The sequence below is a fragment of the Abrus precatorius genome, unplaced genomic scaffold, assembly GCF_003935025.1.
Source record: "Abrus precatorius isolate BTA unplaced genomic scaffold, Abrus_2018 Scaffold4, whole genome shotgun sequence".
NCBI lineage: Eukaryota > Viridiplantae > Streptophyta > Magnoliopsida > Fabales > Fabaceae > Abrus > Abrus precatorius.
The window spans coordinates 18,903,475-18,918,425 of record NW_020874384.1 but is presented as its reverse complement, the minus strand read 5'-3'; the positions used below and the strand labels follow the sequence as shown (position 1 = coordinate 18,918,425).

At 32.6% G+C, this 14,951-nt stretch overlaps 1 protein-coding gene across 1 annotated transcript; it reads left to right on the top strand.

Moving 5' to 3' along the window:
* Window positions 1-3,727: 3,727 nt before the first annotated feature.
* On the top strand, window positions 3,728-6,080 carry LOC113865867 (protein RICE SALT SENSITIVE 3-like). The gene is made up of 8 exons (XM_027500646.1): window positions 3,728-3,872; window positions 3,944-3,997; window positions 4,085-4,216; window positions 4,346-4,454; window positions 4,562-4,603; window positions 4,698-4,754; window positions 4,832-5,290; window positions 5,558-6,080. Exons 1-8 carry the CDS (start codon window positions 3,739-3,741, stop codon window positions 5,594-5,596), a joined length of 1,026 nt encoding a protein of 341 aa, XP_027356447.1. The 5' UTR covers window positions 3,728-3,738; the 3' UTR covers window positions 5,597-6,080.
* Window positions 6,081-14,951: the final 8,871 nt, after the last annotated feature.

The window sequence follows — 14,951 nt, the reverse complement described above, 5'->3', positions numbered from 1 at the left end:
TATAATAAAATAATCATTATTTAAATAATATTTTTATCTTTATAATTTAGTTATTAATAAAATTTTACCATTTTGTAAAGTTTTTATTCTTACGTAATTTTTTTTTTATTATTATTATGATGATGATTGATGATGATGTAAGGTAAAACATTTACATGTATTTTTCTAAAATATTGATATAATTTTACGTTTTTTATGCATTAATGATGCAAATATCTACAAGATTAGATGATGGTCAAGTTGATCTTTGGCAGATTTCTAACAGATGAATAAGCTTGATATACTCAAATTGGCGTTACACTAATTAACGTGAAGTTCCAAGCTTAAATAAACGGAGGAGTTTTATTTTGACTTGACATCAAATTGAGGTGACAAAAAAGAAGTTGAAATTAAATGCAATTAGACTAAAAGGTACAGAAAATAATGTTTAGCATCAAAGCAAACACATAAAATGTGAATATAAGACCATCAAAAGTGTATACAATAAAAAAAAACTGTAAATACCACTAAATTAAAGTTTAAGAAATAAAAATATAAAAAAATAAAACAAGGAAGAGTCAATTTTTTTTTATGAATCTACCCTTAGAATGATTTGTGCTTGTTAATCAGGCTTGTGTGACCTTTTTACTCCATTTACCTAATAATTATTTTTGTTATTTAAATTATTAAAAATTTATGTCATATGTGATATTATATATTATTTATTTATTGTATACAAAAAGTCATTTTAAATATGAAAAATACTTAAAAATATCCCATTTTAACAATACACTAAATATTTTCCTATACAAATAATGTTAGTCGTCTAAAAAATCGAAGCAAGGATAAAAGTTTGTAAGAACCAGCCAAACCTAGCAGGCATTATTTTCATGGGTCACACATGCTTATATAACAAATGGACCAGCCTACTAGACATGGTGTTGGTCAAAGAGAAAGCAAGATTTTAGAACCAAAATGGCTTGATTGGATGTAGGAAGAATGAAGAAACAAAAGCGGGAGAGAAAAAACGAGTAAAAAAATATTTGTTTTGTTATTTAATTAAAAGAAGGAAAATGAGTAAAATGAAAAAAAAAATGTTATTATTCTTGTATAAAACAATATAGAAGATTATTTTTTTATTGAAAAAAGTATACTGTGTAAAGAGTAAAACAAGTATTTAAAAAAGTTACTATAGTTGTTGTCTCAAATCTTATCTCGCATGAAGAGAGTTTCTTTAAGTTCCACCTCAATTTCAAATAATAGTTTATCTATTGTAATAAATAACAGGTTCAAGAAAATAGAAGATTGTCCCATTTCAAATCTAGGTCATGTCACAATCTAAAGAAGGTATACAGCAACACTTGCGTATTCTGAGCTGAAAACTTGCTTTAAAACTGTAACTCAATAAAAGAAAGAAAGAAGGCAAAAAAATTACTGCAATTGGATTGAAGACAGTCAAAGTGATTAATTAGCAGCAGCAATTTTCAACTTACCTAAGGAAAGTATGTAATCAAGCATTTAGACATTACAAGTGCCATTGGTTTCTGCAAGAAACTGATCAATGTTGAAATAATTATGTGCCAATGTGGTGGTGTCGTTGGAATGTTGTATCCGTTGAAAAAGGTCGAGAAAATAAATGGGGAACGGGAACAAGTGTGAAAGGATAGAACGGTGTGTGGGACTCTTTTGGGCCCTATTCTTGTAGCTGTCAATCCGTTTGCTTGCCCAACCCATGGGATACACCACTCACTCACTCTGTAATTTGTTCAGTTATATTATTTTTTATTTATCTCTCTTCATGACATTGCTCATTTTATTTCAATTTTTTATATCCATATTTACAGTTCTCAAATTAGGTATGAAAAATAGTTGCAAGAATAATATTTCTCTTTTATTATTTAGATAATTCTCGTTATAATTTGCTAATATTATCTGCATTATTCGATTTTTTTCAATCAAAATTTTTATTTTAATTTATAATCAAATTAATCATTTAAAGATATTTTATATTTACTTTAGCCTTCCCAAAAGAACAAATCGTATACTACCATCCATATATGTCAACGGGTAGGGAATTATTTGAAAAATGTCTACGATTTATACCTAGATTCATAATAATTTAGTAATAAAATGTTTAAATATAATTCAAATGTTTGAATATTTTATTCGATAAATATCTTTTTTAAAAGATTAACGTTGTAATACACATAATTTTAAATGACTAAATTTGAGTTTTTCCTAGCATTTTTACTCTGGATCAACGTATTCTTTCCAAAGTCACGTTAACTTTTCCATTTATAATATTCCTTTGTGAAGGCATTGGATCATTGAATGGGCTTAACAGGCTTAAATTAGCTTGTCTTGTTCTCCAAGTACGGCACTTAAGTTGTACTAATGTGAAGTTAATGAGATGAGGTTACACAGTGCTTAGAGGGTCCATGACGGAAAGGAAAGGCAATTTGTTATTATGTGCGACGTAAGAGGTGAAATCAATTGTCATCGAACAGGACCACTTCAATAAGAGACAAGTAGACAGCCCCTTATAGTCGTGGCATTGCCGATAAGTAGCTAACTCTAATTAAGTGTTTTCAAGGATCAATATCACACCCAATATGCGAATCCACTGCTCACTATGTTCAAGCGCTTTCTCAACTCTAGAAGCATATTAGGATTCTTTCTCCCCATAAGGACATGCGTGCATATAAAATTTTCACCGTATTTGATTACTCGTTAAAAAGTTATTTATTACAGGCCTTACGAGAAAAGGAATTTTTTTTTCATTTAATTAAATGTCCCTTAAACTTTATACCAACAGAAAAACACTAGGGTTTCATTTGACTCACAGATTGGCCTTAATAGAACAAGTGAGCTGAAATATAATTTTTTTGCTTAAATATATAGCTTTGGTCTCTCATACTGTATTATCTTTTAATTTTAATCCTTAAGTACTTTTAAATGATGACATAACTAACTGATTTCACATGTTAATTTTTTTGTTTCATGTCATTTTTTAGAGCCATATCAATGGGAGGAAGTTAAAGTAATAGTTTTTTAAAATATAAATATTAAAATAAAAAAGATAACCCTTTATTTTATTTTACCAGCGCATAGATATGAGAAAAGCTTAGATTGTATAGAAAATCAGAGAAGAGATGAGAAATTAGAGAGAAAGTTACAAGATCGAAATGGTCCTTCTCTTGTGTCTTTATTTTTCTAGCAGAACCATGCGCTGTGTACAAAGGGTCCAAATCCATATAGAGTTTTTCATTACAGTGTCTTATGTACAACATTCTATGTAATTAACTCTTAATCAAGGAACTAACCTCACAGCTAATCATAACTAACCGAAATCGTAACAGAAGAACGGTCTACTATTCATTACACACGGAAATCAGAAGGAATGAGTTAAGAAGTGATAGGAGGAGGAACCATATATATGATGAACAAGCTCCTCCTACACGTGACACAGGTAACCTGTGTAATGGAAATATCAAACTCTAACCAATTAAAAGGCTTTAAGGAATTTCTTTTTGTTATAAATGCCTTCACCAGTGAAGCAAAGTGGGAAAGGGAAATGTGAATGTGGAGGTCCCACTGTAAAATTACAACAACTCGTATTGTCTTTTACATTACAACCCTTTGTGTTGGAGCACTTTGGTGGCTGCAAGAGGCCAGTGGGTACCATCACTTCGTTTGCAACTGCATTTTGCCTTTTAAATTTTAATCTTTGTTGCCCCCTCTCCCCCACTATCGTAGAAGATGGAAAGTGGATTACCCTTGCTTAATTGTCTCTTGCAGCAGACTCTCAGAAGCATTTGCACTTCTCCCTCTTCTTCTAAGTGGGTATATGCTGTCTTCTGGAGGATATTACCTCGTAACTTTCCTCCTCCGAGGTAAGTAATATCTGTTGAAAGAGCCAACAATGTTTATGTATGTACAAGAGTGATAATTGTTGTTACTATAGGTGGGAGTTTGGAGGAACTTCTCTTGATCGCTCCAAAGGAAACAAGAGGAACTGGTAATGTTGTATGTAACTATGACAAACTCATGTCTCTTTTCGGTTAGTTCTGTTGATGAACCAAAAAAGTTGTTTTTTTCTTGTTAGGATCCTTGTATGGGAAGATGGGTTCTGTGATTTTAACGAATGCGAGCAAAGGAAGAGCGGTTACTTGAACGGTAGGTTTGGAGCTGACGTATTCTTCAAAATGTCGCATGAGGTTTACAATTATGGAGAGGGGTGAGCGTTCACATTACTCTACCTTTACATTTTCTTGCCATTAAGAACATTCGTTATCTTTTCCTCTGTTTCTCAGAAGAAGGAAGCAAGGGGACAAAATAATTCATCGTCCGTTTTATATATCTGCAGATTACTAGGAAAAGTTGCCGCAGATAATAGTCACAAATGGGTTTATAATGAGAATCACAATGAGTGTGAATCTAGCTATATTGCTCCATGGAATGCTTCTGTCGAGCCAGTAAGAGAAGTTATTGATATAAAAGCAAAATGATCGTAAAATATTTCTTTAAATTTTTTTATTAATGATTATTATTCTTTTGCTGGACTTGTCTTGATATTTTACAGCAACCAAAGGCGTGGGAGATTCAGTTCAATTCGGGTATTCAGGTTAGTGAATTCGATCACAACATCACGTAATGGCCGACACTCAAATCAAGTCAATTTTACTCATGTTGACAAAATTATTAACTCATTTTGGTAGAGTATTGTCATAATTGCGGTTAGAGAAGGCGTAGTGCAATTGGGTTCATTTAACAAGGTGTTGCACTTTCTCATTCCTTATGTTTCTCCATTCTGGCAAAATCTCCATCGTGTACTAATTCATGAGTACTTCAGATTGCAGAGGATCTGAATCTAGTGATCAGCATACAAAGAAAATTCAGCTACCTTCAAAGCATACCGGGTGTGTTCGGTATTCAAAGACCGTACCTACCCATCCAACATCCATACATTGTGAAGCCCAGTTTCATAGAAAGCAATGGAATGGTTCTATCTACCTACGACATGAGCCAAGTAACAGGAGTCAACAAAGTGGTTGACGAAAGATCTAATTTTTCTTCCATGATAGCTATAGATTTGGAGTGGAACCCTTCTCAAAATGGAGCAACAGGGGCACCTCTTTGGTCAGCCCCTCCTTTGCCAACCATGCCTTGCAGTTTTGGAGCTATGCTATCGAAACTACCACCCCATAATTCCACACAAGCACCTGAAGCCGTGATTCAAAGCAATGGCGAGAGAGTGAAGATTGAGGAGTGCGAGTTTCATCATACCTATGATGGTGATCATAAAGGAAAGGTTAGTTCCTTAAACAAGTAGCATTGAATGGATTTGCAACACTAAGTAGCGAGTAGTGTGTTAAAAAATGGTTGGTTATTTTCTCCCAATAGGCCACAACTTAGCATTATGTATTGTGGTATTTTTATGGGTGGCCGACAATATATCAATCATAGCGATGACTGTTACTGTTACTTTCTGCGCATTTATGCTATGGATGAGTGCAATGCAGACATTATTTGTTTGAGTTCAACTTCATTTGTGTACAATCTTTGCAACTTTTTCTAGGGTGTGGAAAAGATACTACTGAAGCTGCTACTAAGTTAATAGAGTGTACAATAATAATTGAAACTTAAAGGGGAAATAATTTGCAATTAAGATCCTTAACTTAATACTCTGTAGTCATCATGGATCCTATGATAGCGAAGGAAGAATGGCATTAAAGATTAGAATGGAGTGGTGGGCCGGGCTTGACAACGTGGCCTATCCTTTGAAATGTGGTGTTCCATCTTGTGGGCCTGTGTTGAAAACGAAATGAAACAAGACAGTGATAATTGAAGTCAGCAACTCAACGTCAAGCTGCTCTGGGCGACAATTAGTATTTGAAGCCATGGTCCCCACTGTTACCCTACTCTACTGTTCCTTGTACCACTCAACCTTAGACAATTACATTTCCCAATTCTCGTCTTCTTCCACAGATATTATCGTTTCCACATTCTAGTTTTACCTGCAACTTTGTAATAGATTTTTTTTATTTTTTTAGTTTCTTAACTTAGATTTCTTTTTAATATCCAAAACTATTCAATTTCATGAAAAGTATTTAATGGCCGTAATGTTTAATTTATTATTCTTTATTATTAATTCAAAATTATTTAATAAAACTCATTCATAATTTTATGTTTTAATAACAACGCGTGTTAAAAAATATGCATTAGAAGGTATCTTCTTCGTACTCTTATACTTTTGTTAGGACGTAGGTCTGCTAATATACAGCGACTTATATTAAATTGTATATTTCTTGTTATTAGGAATTAATATGCAAATATACCGTTACTTGCATTGAATTTGACATTTATCTTGCAATGTGAAATTTGCCATATATGGCTACCATTACTAATTACATCGTGTGGGTTCTTTTCCTGGGCTTGTGTCGCTCTGTTAAGCCCAAAAATAAACCCACTTCCAAGGGAATAGAATGCAATGCACATCCATATCCATTTTAATTGACACCACTTATTGACCAAAATAAATAAATCAGGAAAAAGGACAATCGCTGTTCCATTAAACCAAAACAAAACCACCAAACTGACACCTTTGAAGTTAGGAACAGAAATTTACTTTGGTTATGTTTATTATATTGAATCTGAATATGCAGGTTCAATAGTGACTTGCTGTAATAGTAGCTTTTAAATTATGGCTTGGCTAGTGATTTAGGTTGCGAGACTCTACTAGATTTCTATAGTTCTGTAATCTGTTTAATCGTTATCTTCTTCAAAGATGGGGAGGGTCAACACGGGCAAACAATATAGTCCGTGATGTGCATGCCTCGAAATCGGCTCCAAGAAGAACGTTGAAAAACTTGACATTGCCGTGTACCAGTCTCCATGCCTTGTGGATGAAGGACATCGCTTTTGCTACGTCCTCTGCTATTTCAAGCATGATGTCTAGTGCAATGGCCTTGCCTTACTTCAAATGGCACCAAATTAGCAACTATCGATGAATGGATTGGATCATCTTTAATTATGAGTATGGGTATGAATAACTTTGAAAGAGGGTAGTATTAATAGGAAATAAAAATCAACAATCAAGCCCAGTGTTAATAGAAAATAAAGAAAGAAAAATCAAGAATAATTAAATGCTAATATTGGTGTTTTTAATGTAGTTTGGTAATGAATGCTATTCCATTAACCCTCCCTTCAAAATAAAGTCACTCCAGAAGACTAATGAACATTCCATCTACTTCCACTATAACAATTCACATAGGTTTATTGAATTACATGATGAATAGTTTTACACTACAGAGACACGATGCAAAAGGAAACTCAAACTAAGTACTCAGCTTTCTCTGTTGTTTTGGTTAATCTATCACATTAACTGTTCAGATCTAAATCAAATCAAAGCTACTAATTCAATTTTTAAACCCATCCCATGGCTTCCAAATTTACCTTATCCTCACATACATCCAATGAACTATCAATCCACTTATTCTCTACCATTGATCCAGACTGATTAAAAATCCTTACCCACTTGCCTTGATGTTGTATGTAACCCATGATACTTTGTTACTCTTAACGGATCAGTTTATTTATGGGGGAAATTTAATCAGATGGTAAGACAGACAAACTTAAATGCTTTAAAAATTATCATTAAGTCAGTCATTAGATTTTGTTGAACTTGGTAGTTATCATGAATAGATACTTCTCGAGACCTGTCTCCTATGGCTGATAACAAAAAAACCTGACAGAACAGAACTGGCACTTAACTTCGAATTCTGAATTGAAAGATATGAGGAAATTCCAGTTTAAGCCGAAAGACTGAAAATATAGATAGCAATTTTAAATTCAGTAACTTATCCCTCCATTTATTTAGAACAATTTGATGACCCAATTTGTTTTTTTTTCTCTCTCAACAATGACCCAACTTAAGTGGCTGCTTTCTTTGTTCTTTTCATCACTAGGCCCAAACTAAAGCAAACAAATATGCTAGCTAACTCTTATTTGCAATCCGTTGACAGGTCTTTGTAGTTTCTATGAATTAAACTATATACTTAAGCAGCGGTACATTATGTCTTTTTCATAAATCTTCAAATTGATGTACATGTTGGAAAGAAGTCAGCTTTAATTGGGCTGCGGCCTCATTTTTCTACCAACAAAAAAATTAGGTTAACTATACTTTTGATTCTCTACATTTCTCTAATTTAATTGCAAAGTTTTGTCCAAATAATTTTCAAATTGGTCCAAGTAACTTCTCTTATCACTTTATTATTAAATTGATTCTCTTTTGATTGTGGTGGCTTTTGTGCAATGTCTTTTCTAGTGTTAGCAAAATCATTAAAAAAGGAGTGCCATACAATCGAATTTAATTTCTTCCCAGCAAAAAAAAAACATCGTTTTTGTGCAGCAAATTCAACGTCCCGTCATTGTCAAACTGACATATGGTTTAATAGTACCAATGTTAAAACTAGGAGGATAACGTTGTAGAAATTAAAACAAGAAGGATAAAAATCAAACTTGAATGAAAACAGGGGAAACAAAATGGGTAATTAAGCCAAAATGGTAAAAATTACAAATCGATTTGATATTCAATATGCAGTTTTGTAAGTATTTTCCTTGGTGAAGTGTTGAGAATTTTTTATGTTGTTGCCAGTGCTGAACACATTTTGAAGAAGCAGTTATCTTCTATTACCGTCAAGGTTACTACTCCAATTACATCAAATGTCTTTACCCATTGCGGTGCTTGTAGGTACACCAGATATAAATAATTAGAAATGCTGCATTTCAAGATATTCGATCTTCCTTTTTGCAAATATGTATATATATATATATATATATATATATATAGGGGACATTTCAAGGAGTTTGTTATCACTTGGCTGGTTATCACAATTTATTGATCAAATCATGTTTATCCTGGTTGGTCAAAGTCAAAGACGTGAGGGCAAGAGAGACCTTGCATAGATGATACTTGAAAGTCTGTCTCCCGAATCCCACTATAATTGGATTCAACTTTATCCATTATAATCTAGTTTGAATATTTTTTGTATGATCTTCAGTTCTGCAGACCATCCCCCCTATTCAACTGAAATTAACAAGTATGGCCATTTATCCAATGGGATGATTTTGGAGTTTGTCATGCTCCTTTTAAAAAATAAACAACTTGTTTGGTTTTCATACACATTTCCTTTTTATTAAAATTTGCTTCGACTAACCTCAAGACTGTTCAAGTTCAGCTATTACTATTTGGATTTGCTTGTAATGATTTGCTCTGGTTACTCACCAAAACACACAGCATGTACATGATATGGACATATGACTTATTTTCTTGTGTAGTTTGACCGTCATCCTCAAGGTGTCTTTTTATTGTAAGAACTAATGATAGCTTACACCGGAGAACAGTACCTTACTGATGGAGAAAGGTTTATTTGAGAACATTTAAGCGTGGGAGTGGTTGATGTATATATAGTGATTTGTTTACTTTGTTGTTCTGACTGTTTTTTACATGTGTTTTTCTCCCCTCATCGTTCAGGGTCTTACCTACATAGTCAATGGTGGTAGATAGTCATTGACTGGGTTACCGAGCTTACTATAAAAGGAACACAAAATGATTGAAGTGAGCTTCACTTAGTTGACTTATAGAACGCTTTGTTGGCGATGCATAAATTGGTGGTTACTGGTTAGGTAACTGGTCGGCTGCAAGGTATGGAATTTTGTTGTTTGACTACCTTAATATTTTATAGGATATTTACCAGAATTCTGTGTCCTCTTATGGTCTAGTTTTACAGCATTTTTTAATGTTGCAAGGTATATTCTCTTCAGCATAGAACTTTTAACTACTTATATTTTGGAGGGTCCTTTCACTTTGAATGTATTCATTCCCAAAGAATGCAACTTTGGAAGAGTTAAAAAAGTACCCGACCCGAGTCTGGAAATATCTGTAGAATGAGTGGGAAGCTTAGGACTATACATTTGTTCTCATTGTGGATTATGGATTTTGATTGAGGTGTTTGTGTATCCAGCTATATTAGTCACGGACTATTTAGGAATGGTTGAAATGGAACATGCACCAGTCAACACTCGTGAGGTTCAAGCGGAGCTAGAGCAGGTTGTCTAACTAGGTTCTGCACAAAGTCAAAACTGGGAGAAACTATGTCTGATCTAACTTTAGAATCTTAGCTGAATATGTTTCTAAATCGTAAAACAGAATCATCTTTCTATATGTTATGTTTAATAGTAAGCACCAAAACAGAAACATCTTTAACCCTTAAGGGCAAATCTCTTTCAATTATGCTTCAACATTAAATAATTTTCTGTTTTGGGTTATGACCCTAATGCATTCTAACTGAGCCTGAAATTGAGGTCAATTGTGAAGGAAGTAGCTAAATATGAATAACTATTTGGATTTAAATCCAAATATAAGCATTTGACAAGGATCATTACCTTCATGCTGTTGTATGTAGAATCTCTTATTCGTTTGTTTGTAAACGAGTATGCACTAGACTGCATCCATTTGCCTTGTGATGCTATTTACTAATGATGTGGGGGGGGGGGGGGGGGGGGGGGTCAGAGTTGGATTATTCAGGTTGAAGGATTTGATAGCCATGCAACAAAAAAGTGTTACCCAGTCTGCAGTGTCTAATGCTCCTGCTTTCAATTTTCTGACTATCACAAATAATTGCCTACCTTTGGAGTCACTTCCGCAAACACCTAAATTGATTTTTGTCATTGTGATATACTTTTTAATATAAAATTTATAATTGAGATTTAAGTATGTATGTATGTACATATATATAATTTTATGGAAAAGTGAAAACAAGGTCATGGGTCAACCTCTGGTACATTAATTATTACATTATATATTGGGTCATGCTTCATAGTTGTTACGTTACCGGCATATACTACTTTATCATTACGGAGAAACATTATCATTAAGCTCTGACTTGCATTGTGGACCCCATCTAAGTGGTCTTCACCCAGCTGGATCAAGATCCTTGTGGGCCATCATTTCATAACCCACACATTATTATTACATTTATTGTTTTCTTAGTAATCAAATATCGACAAAAATTTTTAAAAAGAAAAGTAATAATAATTTACTTTCTACGGGTTAATTTCATTAATTTGAACCCAAATTATCAATTTTGGTTTAATAAAAATACTTTAATAAAGGCACCTTTTAATAATTAAATTAAGGCACTATTTTCTCACCGTTTTTTAAATCATAATATATATGGACATAGTCTTTTCTCATTGATATGACAATATATAATTTTTTATGCTATTAATATATTTAAATACATTGTATTTAGATACATAAAAATAAAATAAAACAAAGAAGAGACATAGAATAAAAATAAAAATAATTTTTTACTGTTTTTTAGAAAAATAATTAAAAGAAAGGAATTATAGTTGGTTTTGAAATGAAGCAATATTCCCACTTATACATTTTTTTATATGTATATAAATAAACTTACATGAGCTAAACTTAAATAAATATTTTTTATTAGAGAATAGAATTATATCTTTACCTTTACCTAATTTTTAAGTATTTTTAACTATTAAATGATTTTTTGAATGTGTACTTTTTTTGTTAAAAATATTCATACATTTAAATTATGAAATAGTAATTAAAAAAGAGATCATTCAAGATCAAGAGATCGTATGGATAGTCAGAAAATATTTTATTTTTATTCTGTTTTTAGTTTTAGAAATTGATACAGAAAATAACAAATCTCTGAAAACAAAAATTAAGACATCAACTTTATAATTAAAAATAAAAATAGACAATAAAAATAAAAAAAACATTTCTTAAAAACAAGTACTCCTCAAGATGTTTAATTTTTCACGAGTAAAATATGATATTGCGTTAGATACGACGACACCATCTAGGTCTACTACATGGTACGATTTGTAGAAAGGGTTCATGAGTCCCAATAAAGGGTTTTGCTCTTTTTTTTTTTTTTTTTTTTTTTCTTGCTCTGAGATTGAAATGGAAGAAATGAGCCACTTTCTGATCCTTCAGAGAGTGGACATGTCTGACTTTGACCAGTATGAAGTGCGGGTTGCTGTTTTTGCACACACCACTTTGAGGAGAAAGTTAGAAAAGAAAACTCATAATGATCTTGTCATAAGAAAATAAATACTTTTGCATATGGTGGTGTTGAATGCAAAAATGGATATTGCTTTGGCACATGAATCACTTAAATTAATTAACTATACTTAAACAGTGGCAACTCTTAAAATTTCGTACCACAGTTTGGTGCATGAGTAAAGAGCAGTGAGAAAAAGCAACAGTTGTTGCGTTGGTGGTGGGCTGGAAACCACAACTAGCTTCCACAATCCACAACCACCACGATATATCTACCATCTCACCTTTCACCACAATCACTTCCCTTCAGTGATTCTGTCTCACCTGCTTGCACTAAGGATATCTATTGCTAGCCCCTTTTTTGTGCATTTCTCTTTCTCTTTATCTGCCCCCCACTCGTTTCTTGGAGATCGAGCCTATAAAAGAGGTAGAAGAATTGAAAACAAAGATGCAAAGAAAAGAATAGAAAAAGAAAAGAAAGAAAGCAACCTGTCGAAACAGATAAATTAACCCTACACGCGTATGTCTCAGTAGTTAGTTACAGCTATAAACTGTACTAATTTTTTTCTACTGTATACTCACTAGCCCACTATTGCTAATATTTTTGACCTGCATGCAATGATCAATGGCTAAGAAGGGAAATTCTTCGAAAGACAATGCTCTCTCTCTCTCTCTCTCTCTCTCTCAGCTCTTGTTTCAGTCCTTCTGCTTGCTCTGTTGCAACCATTTATTGTAATGGGGCTATTGCAGGGACATCTCTTTATCGTACGACAAAAAGAAGAACTGGGTTGTCCTTGTGTTGTGTTATATATTAGTAGTAAATTATGTTTGAAAATGTATACTTCCGTAATTGTCATGTTGTGTAATAGTTTTCGCTCTCTGAACCACAGGGAATGATACTCCCAATTGAAATGAAATATCATCCAATGCCAAAGTGTTTACGTCTCTTTCTAAAATCTTCTTTGGACTTCCGCGTAAGATCGACTCTGCTCACTCTCAATACCCTTGCATTGCATGCGCTCCTTTACGCAAATCATTCAATAAAGTTCGCTTCTATGCATCACACTGCCAATTTTTTCAGAAAATAAAATTTTGAATACGTACAAAACTCCTTCTCTTTGTTGGTATATAAGACAGCATTACTGCCTAGGAAATAGTTGTACGAATTAAAGAACTAAACAAATAGAATAATGGATATCTTCATTTGTAGTTGAATTCCGCTCAGCGTATTAAGCTATCAACCTATCATTCTCGCTTTTCAGATTACATGTTTCGTTAATCAAATTAAGAATGATACGTCAGTAAAATAACTAACAACTAAAAAAGATAGTGTTGCTTTTTCTAAATCATTTTTTTAACATGAGAAACCAGAAATGGGACCAATAATTTTACAAATATATGTCATTGTTGACGTGTGTATATCTTTAGGATACAAAATAAATTAATTTGCTATTGAAACTGGACCTATTAAATGGTTTCTAATTAAATTGATATTCCCAAAAGATATAGAATCTCTGAATCTTATTGTTGTCTTGTGATCTCAAAATGCATTAGATCTCCAATAAAGTTTAGTACACAGATTCGAGATTTTAAATTGAGAAAACATGATTAAGAGGAGCTACTATGATTCATACCAAATATATCCATTTTTTATGCTAATGCAATAAATATAATATCCACACTAGTTAAAAAATCCCAGTTCATGGACGGGCATCATTATGAGTTGAACACGCTATACTTACACTCATTCTCACTTCTTAACAATTTAAAACACAGAGAAACGAAGATGGTACGGTTCTTCAGTTCCAATAAAGAAAGAAACTGATCTGGGAATTATGATGTTCGATATCTGACTTGACTATTTTTGAATTTTAACTTGCATAAAATAATATATAATAACTTTTTTTATTAAAAATACATAACTTAATACATTGATAATATTATTATAAAATCTGTTAATATTTTTTATTATATCATTGATCACTTCTTCCCTTGCTTGTTATTTTTATTTATCTTGTGGAGAAGATCGCATCAAAATGGCTACCCCGTTTGCGTTTGGAAACCATGGGCTCACACATGAACCATAGAACTCCAGTTGCGTAAATACATAACAAAAACAAATAGTAAAATATTGGGGATTCAGAAATGACAGCTCATTTTAGAAGAAGGTTTTAATGGTCCGAAAACAATTGTGAGGTTGTTTATTGTAAAATAATGGATGTGATGCAATGCAGGACCAGAAATGAGGATGGGGAGAGAGGGGGGGTTGTGAAAGCTCGATCGAGGCTTTGCCATTCTGTCTCATATCAGACCTCAGAAACAGAATGAGAGAGAATCAAATATGTTATTTTCATGTGTCGGACACTGTGTATGTTTTCACTCCCGCGCGCGCCAATTTTTTTTTTTCTCTCACTCTCTTTTCAATCAATTTATTTCCATCTGTATTAACTGTGTTTAGATTAGGTCATTAAATATATATATATATATATATATATATATAATAAGTTTTAAATTCAATAATATTGCATGAAATGCTATTTTCAAATAATAAATATCTATCAATTTAGCCACTACAATTAAATTGAAAATCAGACTTCAAAATTTATAAAAATAGTTATCGATGTAAGTCATTCTCATTAATCTCGTCAACTTCACTTAGCCTATTGGATATTATTTTAAAGCGCTACTGTATTGATATTTTTGTATACTTTAAAGACACGTAGTGTACGAAATATCTTTTAACTACGCCAAATGGTAAGAGAAAAAAGTTTTGAAAAAAATTATCAATTACTTTAGTAACATATAACAATAATTATATTTTTGGGTGAAAATGGATAATGATTCTCATTAAATTTTTAAACTCATTTTCATGTAATAA

What these genes read in the sequence shown, in the direction of transcription:
- LOC113865867 (XM_027500646.1), top strand. Translation starts at nt 3,739, where the DNA reads ATGGAAAGTGGATTACCCTTGCTTAATTGTCTCTTGCAGCAGACTCTC. An exon ending in AAAGGAAACAAGAGGAACTG is followed by an intron (nt 3,998 to 4,084) that starts GTAATGTTGTAT and finishes TTTTCTTGTTAG; the next exon opens with GATCCTTGTATGGGAAGATG. An exon ending in ATGGTGATCATAAAGGAAAG is followed by an intron (nt 5,291 to 5,557) that starts GTTAGTTCCTTA and finishes AACTTTTTCTAG; the next exon opens with GGTGTGGAAAAGATACTACT.